This window comes from Dipodomys spectabilis, unplaced genomic scaffold (genome assembly GCF_019054845.1).
Source record: "Dipodomys spectabilis isolate Male_0828 unplaced genomic scaffold, ASM1905484v1 ptg000076l, whole genome shotgun sequence".
Classification (NCBI taxonomy): Eukaryota; Metazoa; Chordata; class Mammalia; order Rodentia; family Heteromyidae; genus Dipodomys; species Dipodomys spectabilis.
The window spans coordinates 7,110,276-7,121,622 of NW_024870753.1; the positions used below are offsets into that span (position 1 = coordinate 7,110,276).

The 11,347-nt window shown below is 52.2% G+C and overlaps 1 protein-coding gene across 1 annotated transcript; it reads left to right on the forward strand.

Moving 5' to 3' along the window:
- The first annotated feature begins 8,142 nt into the window (after positions 1-8,142).
- Positions 8,143-10,799, forward strand: Rnf26 (ring finger protein 26). Its single transcript, XM_042682950.1, has one exon. The coding sequence runs from the start codon at positions 8,660-8,662 to the stop codon at positions 9,959-9,961; it is 1,302 nt and encodes a 433-aa protein (XP_042538884.1). The 5' UTR covers positions 8,143-8,659; the 3' UTR covers positions 9,962-10,799.
- The last annotated feature ends 548 nt before the right edge of the window (positions 10,800-11,347 follow it).

Below are 11,347 nucleotides of genomic sequence, written 5' to 3' on the forward strand. Positions count from 1 at the left end.
GGGGACCCGGGCGGGGACCCCGGCTCTCCGGAAGCCCGGATCCGGCTCTCGAGCCCTTCCCCGCGCGGCGGCGAGGCCGTGTGTCCCCGGCGTGGGGCCGGGGAGCTGGCGCGCGCTGCCCCCGAGGGCGGGGGGGGCGGGAGCCCCCGGGGCTCCGGGTTCCTGGGAGCTGCGATTGTGGCCCCAGCCCTCCGGCCTCCAGTTCCGCACCCCATCCTCTTCCTGCCCCCCGCCCCGCCCCCCCAAGGCTTCACTCCGGGAGTGAAGGATGCTGGGGGCGGGTTAGGATGCGGGGACTTCACACCTCGCCCCTGGGGAGCACTTCACATCCGCTCCCCAAAATACCACCACCCAAGCCCGGGAGGAAGGTCCCGGGAGAGCTGGTTGGACTTGGAGTTGTCCCTGAGGGAGGCGCCGCTGGGCTGAGTGGAGGAGCCGGTGGGAAACCCCCGAGGGCCGCGTCCCGGGTCTCCGGGAAGGGCGCGTGTGCGAGGCCCAGCCGCCCCCTTGTTTTCCCGGGCTCTAACTTTGCCTCCTTAATCCTTTTTTCCTCATGAGTCTCCGCAGTCACCTTGGAACAGCCAGACTGAGCCATAGCTATCTTTACGCTAAGGGACAGAAGCTAGCCCGAAGTTAAAGCCAGCCCCACAGGACAGATCACCTCCCCCCCCCCCCCCCCCCGCAAATCCCTTACGAGGGTGGGTGGCCCCCTGGGCAGGAGTAATCACGGAACTAGACCGCTCCGTGATTTCTCCAGAAGCCCTCGCACACCGGAGAAGATGAGGAGTCGGAGCTCTGGCAACCCCGTTCACCTGTCCCGCCTGTGCTGCGCGCCCCAACCCTCTCCTCCGCTGCGGTCCCCAAACTCCCAAGGCCCTGAGAGTCCCCGAGATGCACTTGGGGCCACTGAACCCCTTTATCTCGGCTTCCTTATATGGCTACCTTGATTCAGATGAACTTTCTCTGCCTTTCACTACCGTCGGTCTGTAAATCGGGACGCCACCGACCCAGGTGCGGGTTTGTGGAGGGGGAAGGGACTCTTCACTTAGGGTCCTTGACTTCAATCACAGAATAAGAATTTCTGGACAAATCATACTGGTAAGGAAGCTTGGTAGAGCTCTATTAAGTGAGCACGCAGACAAGCAGAAAGGCAGATGCTCACTCTAGCACAGTGTGAGTATTCTCAAAGGGAGAGACACAGGTTTTTTTTTTGTTGTTGTTCTTGCTGTTTGTTTGCTTTTTTGCCAGTCCTGGAGCTTGAACACAGGGCCTGGGTGCTGTCCCTGATTTTGCTCAAAGCTAGCACCCTACCACTTGAGCCACAGAGCCTCTTCCAGCTTTTTCTGTTTATGTGGTACCGAGGAATCGAACCCAGGTCTTCATGCATGCTAGGCACGCACTCTACCACTGAGCCACTTTCCCAGCAGAGACGCTGAGTTCTTGACATCAGGGGTGTATTTATGTGATAGAGGCAGGCCTGACTTAAAGTTTTGCAAAGATAGGTATGTATATTTGCTCTTAATCACTTTTACAACTTAGGCTCAGGGTCTCTGAGACTGACTAGTACTTTTTTGTTGCTGGCCCTGGGGCTTGATCTTAGGACCTGGGAGCTGTCCCTGAGCCTCTTTGTGCTTAAGGCTAGTGCTCTAGCACTCAAGCCCCAGTGCCACTTCCCACTTTTTCTGAGTAATTTATTGGAGATAAAAGTCTCATAGACTTTTCTACCTGTCTACTTGGGCTGGCTTGGAACCATGATCCTCAGATCTCAGCCTTCTGAGTAGCTGGGATTACAGGTGTGAGCCACCAGCACCTGGCTCTGACTAGTACTTTAAACATATAACCGTTATGTTTAGACATCCCTTTTAGGAAAGAATGCATCCTGTCATATTTGAAAACTGGTGTTTATCTTTGAGATAAAGAATGCATCCTGCCAGGTGCAGGTGGATGTAATCCTAGCTACTCAGGAGACTGAGATCTGAGGATCACCATTTGAAGCTGGCCTGGGCAGCAAAGTCCCCATGACACTCATCTCCAATTAACCACTCAAAAACCGGAAGTAGTGCTGTAACTCAGTTGCTAGAGAGCTAGCCTTGAGCACAAAGAGGCTCAGGGACAGTGCCCAGGTTCTGAGTTCAAGCCCCACAACTGACCAAAAAGAATGTATCCTGCCTGGTGTTGGTGGCTCAAATCTGTAATCCTACCTGCTCAGGAGACTGAGATCTGAGGATCATGGTTCATAGCCAGCCCAGGCAGGAAAGTCTGTGAGACTCTTACTTCCTGTTAACCACCAGAAAACCAGAAGTGGAGCTGTGGCTCAAAAGGGTAGGGCTTTAGACTTGAGCAAAAGAGCTCAGGGACAGTGCCCAGGCCCTGAGTCCAAGCCCCATGACTGACAAGAAAAAAAGAAGACTGCATTCTCGCCACAATGTTTATCCTTTGAGATAAACACTTTGTGTCAGGAGGAGCCATTTTTCCAAGTATCTGCTTCTTCAGAATAAACGGTGGGTTTTTTTGTTTTTGTCAGTTGTAGGATTTGAACTCAGGGCCTAGGTGCTGTCCCTGAGCTTTTGTGCTCAAAGCTAGTGAACTACCACTTGGAGCCACAGCACCACTTCTGCTTTGCTGGTGATTAATTGTAGATATCTCATAGCCTTTCTTGCCCAGGCTGGCTTTGAACCATAATCCTCAGATCTCAGCCTCCTGGGTAACCAAGATTACAGGTGTGAGCCACCCAACTAGTATGTCTTTTTTTTTTTTTTTTAATTAATGTCTTTTCTCAATTTATAGACCATACTAGTTGTTTAGGGACATCAGGCAAGGTCAGATGGAAAAAGCTGTTCTTGCCCTTTCCCCCCCTCCCCTTGTTTTAATACTGCAGCTTATTAAGGAGTTCAAGGGTTAAAACAAAGAAGATAGTTCTTCTATGTTTCTAAATATACTGTTTCTAAATTCCTGGCTGCCATCCAACATGCCTCTTTTTCTCTAGTCTCTCCTGCCTCATTTCCTCCTAAAACAACTTTGATCCCTTAATCTTAAGGGAAATTGGTGGGTGAAGATGAGTCTCCTGTATTTGCTTTAAGCTCAGTTTTTGAATTTCTGACTGCTGTTTACCATGCCCATTCCCTCTTACCTATCCTGCTTCAAGGTCAGGTGGCTGAGCCTTGTCTGTTGACCCCCAGGGAGCCAGGCTTTTACCCTAGAACTCTGCTAACCTACACTTTGCCCTTTGAGGGAACTAGAAAGAACCCTAGGGGAGAGGCATTCTGTAGCTGAGTTTTTTGTTGGGGGAGCTGAATGGGGAGCTGTGCGTAGAGGAATGATTGAAGAAGAGGAAAGTCAAGACTGTGGCTGCTGCCACCCGGGACTCAAGAGTTGGTACATGAAAAGAACTCAAGGTGTAGAGAGAACACAGTATTTGGGCCCAAACCAGATTAAAGCTGGGAGCTGGTAGCTCACACCTGTAATCCTAGCTATTCAGGGGACTAAGATCAGAAGGTCATGGTTCAAAGCCAGCCTAGGAAATCTGTGAGACTTAACCACCAGAAAACTGGAAGCGGTAGTGTGACTCTAACTGGTAGAGCACTAGCCTTGAGCAAAAGGAGCTCAGAGACAATGCCTAGGCTCTGAGTTCAAACCCCATGACCCCCCCCCCCCACACACACACAAACACCTATAATTTAAAGGAAGACTTAAATCCCAAACTTCTATATCATAGCTGTAATTGTTATAGCTGAATTAAGAGATGGAAGTCATGGCATAAACAGGAAGTATGACAAGGATTCGGAAGAGTGTGTCAATGTAATTACATACAGCTGTGTGCCTAGATCTACAAGGGAAGAACCATGCGTGTCTATATATAACATTTAGTTATACATAGTACTTGAAGCCAAGTTCCCATAGCTATGCTCCTACATGTAACCATGTTCCTACAGCCATGTCCATATGTACCTACAGTACAGCCTTGTACCTACAGCCCATATGTATACCTTCAGCCAGGCCCACATAGTGAGGGAAGCTGCCCAGATGGGGCCGGTGGGGGGAAAGTGAGGGAGCTTGCAAGACAAACCCTCTACTTTTATTTCCATTATGCTTACTTGGAGGTCTTGGGAGATTTGGCTACCCAACCAAGTCTTGACAGCAGGCGTGGTGAAGAGTAATCAATGTCAAGGGTGACTAGGCTAGGCTAGAGGGTGCTTGCAGTTGAGGTGGAGTTAGACTATGAAGAAAGAACTTGGAACTTAAGATAGGTTATAGGTTAGGCAATGAGAAGCCACTGCAGCTTCTTAAGCAATGATAAAATTGTGTGTTGAAACTGGAATTTGGGTGTACAATGGTTTCTGATTACTTCTTGACCCAAGAGCGCCCTCTGGTGCCCCGATTGGCTAATCCGACTTGTTCCTTCGTTTTATGGACTAAGTTGGGAGGATGCGGTTGGAAAAGGCTGAAGGCATTATAGAGGTAGACTCTTGAGTCTCATTCCACATCATTCTGAGTGATGACGGAACTTCAGCAAGACAAAGTGAGAGACTGGGAAGGTTTGAGGTGACAGGCAAGGGCCTACACAGGGGCTAGAGATAGAATGAGTGAAGATGAGGTCCCTATGTTTGGGAAAGGCATTCAGGCAAGGACGGTAAACAAATTAGATCACAACTTGCTGGGTACCAGAAACAAATACACACACAGAGTCTTTTTTTTTGGTAGGCTGTGGGGCTTGAACTCTGGCCCTGGGCGCTGTCTCTCAGCTCTTCAGCTCAAGGCGAGCGCTCTACCACTTGAGCTACAGCGCTACTTCTGGTTTTCTGGTGGTTTATTGGAGATAGGAGTCTTACGGTCTCTCCTGTCCGGGCTGGCTTTGAACCGCGATCCTCAGATCTCAGCCTCCTGAGTAGCTAGGATTACAGGCGTGAGCCACCAGCGCCCAGCCCCACACAGAGTCTTCAAGAACCCCATTCTGCATGGGAAGTGGGAACTATTTTTCTTTCTACCTAAGCCCTTATAAGATAAATTCCTGCTAGAACTTAAAAATAAAAAAGACAGGAAGATAACCCAGTTCTGTGTAGTCAAAGGCTTTGTGGAGGAGAGATGCCTAGCTTCATTTGAAAGGAAAAAGGGGGACTGGGAAGGTGGCTCAGTGGTAGAGTGCTTGACTTGCATGCATGAGGCCCTGGGTTCAATTCCTCAGCACCACATAAACAGAAAAAGCCATAAGTGGCACTGTGGCTCTAGTGGTAGAGTGCTAGCCTTGAGCTGAATTGCTGAGAGACTGTGCCCAGGCCCAGAGTTCAGGGCCCACAACAGACAAAAAAAAGGTTAAAGGGTGGGAAACCAGGTAAATAGAGTGGGAAATTTAAACTGCAGTAGCACACTGGGTGGAGTTTTAGCTCTATCCCACAGGGAGGGGGTTAGGGAAGGAGGTGGCTAGATTTCAGATGACTTGTAAACTACAATGAGTTATCAGAGGCAGCTAGGGTAAGTTAAGCGATCACAATCCACTTTAAATCCATCAGAGTTCTGGCCCCAGAGGGATAGAGCCAAAGGCCCTACTCTCTAAAGGAAGCATCCATTTCCTTTCTAAGTCCCACCCCTCCTCTGGATGATGGAAGTTGGAAAGGACCAGTCATTTCTGGGAAAGCTGCTAGCTGCACACAAGGTGTGGCCTTATTTTAACCATTTGTCTCCCACATGTGACTGAGATCTTGGTAGCCTCTCCTCCTTTCCATATCCTACTCAATGTGGGACAGAATCCTTCACCAAAACCTCTAAAAACAGTGCTTGCTGCAGCACCAAGGAAGGGAGTTCCATGCATCTGTTAAGAAAATAAAGACAATTTCTATACACAGGAATAGTCCACGATGTATCTTTTTCAATCGTCACAGAATGCTATATATAGAAAAAGCTTGATGTGGTGCTGTGGTTCAAAGTGGTAGAGCACTAGCCTTGAGCAAAAAAGCTCAGATAGTGCCCAGGCCCTGAGTTCAAGACCCATAACTGACAAAAACAAAAACAACCAATCTGGCTGGAAACTTGGCTTAGTGGTAGAGTGCTTGCCTCACAGGCATGAAGCTCTGGGTTCGATTTCTCAGTTCCAAATAAACAGAAAAAGCCAGAAGTGGCGCTGTGACTCAAGTGGTAGTGCTAACCTTGAGCAAAAGCAGCTCAGGGACAGTGCCCAGGCCCTGAATTCAAGCCCCAGGACTGGCAGAAAAAAAAAAAAGCTACCTGTTGTGTAAGATATGATAGATATTTTATACACTATAATCTGTAGTCACACTTTCAAATATAAACAATGTAAAAATCAACTAAAAATAGGGAGCTAAAGGAGATATAGAAGGAACAGACCCACCTTTCATATTTGTGAGGCCAATGTACATCAGACTAAAAATGTCCTATGTCTAAATGTTAGAACTATTTGATTGTTTTTTTGGGTCCAGTCATGGGGCCTGAACTCTGGGCCTGGGCGCCGTCCCTCAGCTCTTCAGCTCAAGGCTAGCACTCTACCACTTGAGCCACAGTGCCACTTATGGCTTTTTTCTTTTTGCTTATGTGGTGCTGAGGAATCGAACCCAGGGCCTCATGCATGCAAGGCATGCGCTCTACCACTGAGCCACCTTCCCAGCCCTGTTAGAACTATTTGAAAGCTAACCAACTTTTTTTTTTCTTGGTCATGGGGCTTAAAACTGGGCCAGAACGCTGTCCCTCAGCTCTTCAGCTAGAGTTCTACCACTTGAAGCACTGCACCACTTCGTTTTCTGAGTGGTTTATTGGAGATGAGATTCTCATGGACTTTCCTGCCTGGGCTGACTTTGAACCTCGATTGTGAGATCTCAGCCTTCTGAGTGGCTAGGATTACGGACCCACTGGGGCCGTTGATGTTGTAAACATAAATTTTGAACTCAATATTCTTCAGAGGTTCATGTGTCCCTAGTGTATTATAAATCAGCTGGCTGGGACCTTTCTATTCTACCTACATAGGTAGGTGGAGAAGTTCCTCCTTATTGTGAATATTTGCAGGGAGAGGAGCAGATGGCAGTAAACAGTGACAATCAGCCTCAGGCCTTTGACAGCTACTTTGTCACCTATGTGTGGTGACATAGGGTTTGGGCCTCAGGAATCAGATACCAGGTCCCTGACAGGTAGGGCTTTGGAGCTCACAAACTGAGGTTGACCAGCCCCTCAGCCTGTCTGGAATGGACAGGTGTTACACCAAGCACAGTTTGCTCACGTTGGGTTGGCACCAATGACAAGACAGGCCATTATGTAAATGAAGAACCGAGTTTGCACCAATCACTGGACAGTCTGTTATGCAAATGAAGGATCTGGTTTGTACTAATCACAGGGCTCACCTCTTGGTCCAAGTACTTCCTCTCCTCCCCACCACCCCCCAGCTCGGGGGAAGTGTCTGTTTATGGTTTGGTTTGGCAGTTGGTCATCGGTTTGGCCAAAACACCTTCAGAAGGGTGCTTTGCACAAGGGCTTATGTAACAGTACTGCCCTGACTTCTACCCCAGTGTTGCAGGAGGAACAGATGGGCCCGAGTAGAAGGGAGTTAGGCCACGGGCAGGACTTTGGCTGCTCCTCGGCGCCAAAGGAACCAGTTTACCACGGGCCGTGGTTCACGTGGTGGAGCACCAGCAGCCAATGAGAGCACCCGGCCGCATTCAAGGCCCAATGCCGGCACTGAAAGAAAACTGGTTACCACGGGTACTTTGTCATCGGTCACACAAAGCTGACACAATGAGGATTTCACCGGCAAAGCATTGTAGGAGCTGGATAACTGATAGAATGAGAGAATGAACGAGAAGAGGTGCGAAGGCGCTTCTGAAGGACGCGGAGACGGCGATGGCCCAGGGCCAGGCCCACAGGCCGCCACCCGCGGCCGGAGACTACAGTTTAAACCTCCGCCGGCTCCTTTAGAGGGCGTGGCCACGAGGCCGTCAACGGACCAATCACCACTTAAAGGGGAGGGGCTATTGTACGTGTCCGCTCCTCTCTTTGGAAAGTACGTCCATTTGGGCGCCTTTCAAAGGGACCAATGAGCGCTCGAGGTTCCTGCGGCTGGACCTCGCCGATTGGCTGACGGTCATCGTCCCGCCCTGCCTAGGTCGCCTCTTGCCCACCCCTCCGCGCACAAGATGGCGGCGCCCAGCGGAGTTGAGGCCGAGGTCGGGCCTTGCTGAAGCTGACTCTGTTTCCCACTCCTCCGGTGGGCGTCGAGCGCCGCGAGCAGGAGGACGGGGGCCGGGCGGGGCCGGGGGCACCTGCGTCGCTGGACCGCGAACTCGCGGCCGGCCCGCGCCGCCCCCACCCGGCCCCGGCCCCGGCCCCGGCCCCGGCCCGGCCTGGTCCCAGCCTGTCGGTCCTCGGTTCCTCCAGGTCTGACCGGTTGCCCGGCCGTGGTTCGCCGCCCTGGGCCTCCAAAGCGGAGATCTGCCGTGCAGCCCGGGTTCGCCTTCTCTTCAGAGATGCTGGGCCTCTTCCGAACTGGCCCAGCCTCCAAACAGGGACCCTTGGAGTGGCACCTGGCCCCCTCTCCCTCCGACCCACTCCTTCCTTAGACTGCGGTTCCCTTCCAGGTTAACCCCCGACTCCCCACAATATTGACAACGCCCTCCCCGAGAAGCCAGCTTTCCTTCCGGACTACGCTCGACTCGTCCTGATCATGGAGGCTGTGTACCTCGTAGTGAATGGGGTGGGCCTGGTGCTGGACGTGTTGACCTTGGTGTTGGATCTCAACTTCCTGCTGGTGTCCTCCCTCCTGGCTTCCCTGGCCTGGCTCCTTGCCTTCATCTACAACCTGCCACACACGGTACTGACGAGTCTTCTGCACTTGGGCCGAGGTGTCCTGCTTTCACTGCTGGCCTTGATCGAAGTCTTGGTCCGGTTCATCTTTGGGGGCTTACAGGCTTTGGGTACCCTGCTTTATAGCTGCTGCTCTGGGCTGGAGAGCCTAAAGCTCCTAGGACACCTGGCCTCTCATGGGGCGCTACGGAGCCGGGAGATCCTGCACCGGGGTGTGCTCAACGTCATCTCCAATGGCCACGCTTTGCTGCGCCAGGCCTGTGACATCTGTGGCATTGCCATGAGCCTGGTGGCTTACGTGGTCAACAGCCTGGTTAATATTTGCCTCATTGGCACACAGAACCTTTTCTCCCTGGTGCTGGCCCTGTGGGATGCCGTGACAGGGCCTCTGTGGAGGATGACAGACGTGATGGCCGCTTTCCTGTCCCACATTTCCAGCAGTGCTGTGGCCATGGCCATCCTCCTTTGGACCCCCTGCCAACTAGCCCTGGAGCTGCTGGCCTCAGCCGCCCGCCTCCTGGCCAGCTTTGTGCTTGTCAATCTCACTGGTTTGGTGTTGCTGGCTTGCGTGCTGGCAGTGACTGTGACTGTGTTGCATCCGGACCTCATCTTGAGGCTGGCCACCCGAGCACTCAGCCAGCTTCACACTCGCCCATCCTACCACCGGCTCCGAGAGGATGTCCTTCGGCTGTCTCGCCTAGCACTTGGTGTGGAGGCCTGGCACCGTATTTGGAGCCGTAGCCTACAACTGGCAAGCTGGCCGAACCGGGGAGGGGCACCAGGAGCCCCCCTGAGTGGCCCTAGGAGAGTGTTCCCCACCAGGACCCAGGATCAGGACACACCTCCTGAAGTGGGGCCCAGAGCTGATGCAGAAGAGGAGGAGGTCAGCACCATCAGAAATCCACCTGCACGGGGCCGGCAGAGACTCAATGAGGAGGGACCCACGGCTGGACAAGACCCATGGAAGTTGCTGAAGGAGCAAGAGGAGCGGAAAAAGTGTGTCATCTGCCAGGACCAGAGCAAGACTGTGCTGCTCCTGCCTTGCCGGCACCTTTGCCTGTGCCAGGCTTGCACTGAAATCCTGATGCGCCACCCCGTCTACCACCGCAACTGCCCGCTCTGCCGCCGCGGCATCCTGCAGACCCTCAATGTCTACCTCTGAAAACCACTCTGCCTACCCACCCTCCACGCTCCTCGCAGACCCTCCCACGGAAACCTCCAGGTTATGGCCTGATCACCTATGTCGCTATGGCTTCCCTGTAAAGCATCAAGCCATACATCTGTGGAGATGGGATACACTGGAAAACGGTGATCTGGGTGGGGCAGGCTAGCATAGCTTTGCTGAGCCCCGTGGGTCCCTTAATCCTGAGGGTGGTGAGTATTTCACTATGCAAGGGTTCTGAGACTGTCCCCAGTGGCCTCTCCTCAAGTCTGCCCAGGGCCCACTCAGATGTCAGCTTCTGGGGCTATCCTTCGCTTCCTGTTCGTTTTTTCTGTTGGTGATTTACAATTCTTTACCTGCCACTTTGCTCCTAGCTTCTGCAGCCACAACACATCAGTGTCATTTGTGTATTTTGATAACTTAAGGGCCTTGGGATGGTCTTGAACTTTGGTGTTCAGCCAGTATCCCTGTGTCCTGCTAGGTTTGGGGGTAGACTCAGGTGCTCTGAGAGCTGCTTCTGCCTGTCACGATCTGATGAGACTCCCTCCAAACTCAATCCAAAAGCTGGGATCAATTTTCATTTATGGGGTGTGTGTGTGTGTGTGTGTGTGTGTGTGTACCTGGCTTTGGGACCATATGCCCTGGGGCTCCCTAGCTCCACAGGGAACCTCAGGAGGAAAAACCAAATTTCTACTCATTCCCTCACTCCCCACATGGCATAGAAAAATGGCATTTCTCTTTGTCTCTCCCTGTTAGTGGGGAGGGCAGACTGTGCACATTTCATTGGGTCCAAACAGAAGGGGCCAGTTTCTGATGAATAAAGTTCTATTGACAGCTCTAACGCCTCAGCATCCATCCCTGCAAAGGTGAGCAGCGTCTGGGTGACAGATGCTGCAGCAGGGTCTCACATCCGTTGTGTCTGAAGAACCAGGCCGTAGAACTGGGGGTGGGGAAATGAGGTAGAGTGGCAGGGCTGTGGCAGGGAAAAGCCTATGCCAGGCATGACCGGCTTAGTGCTAACTCTTTCTGATTTGTTCTTTGTGTTGCACACATGGGTCTGGACAGGCCTCCCTTATGTCTTCCATTTTTGCCAGAGTCAATCCCTCAAGGAGCCAAAGGTGAACTTACCCGTTGAATCAGTCTTCCCAGGAGAGGACTTGGGATCTCTGCAGAACTGGTGCGTGTCTCTGTGTCTCTTGGCTGAGAGCCTGCTGCAGTGATGGGCTGGACTGTGGCGGTGGGACCTCCTAGTGGAGGCAGGGAGCTGGAGCCTGAGAGGCCTGCGGCCTGTCTCCAGTGCACTTGGGCCCCAGCCCCCTTAGATTGTAGCTGCCCTCCAATGACCAGCAGCACCCCCCGCCCCATAATTGTATGTTATGTCTAGGA

Bases quoted from the DNA above. Each gene is read 5' to 3' on its own strand.
- Rnf26 (XM_042682950.1), top strand. From the start codon at position 8,660: ATGGAGGCTGTGTACCTCGTAGTGAATGGGGTGGGCCTGGTGCTGGAC.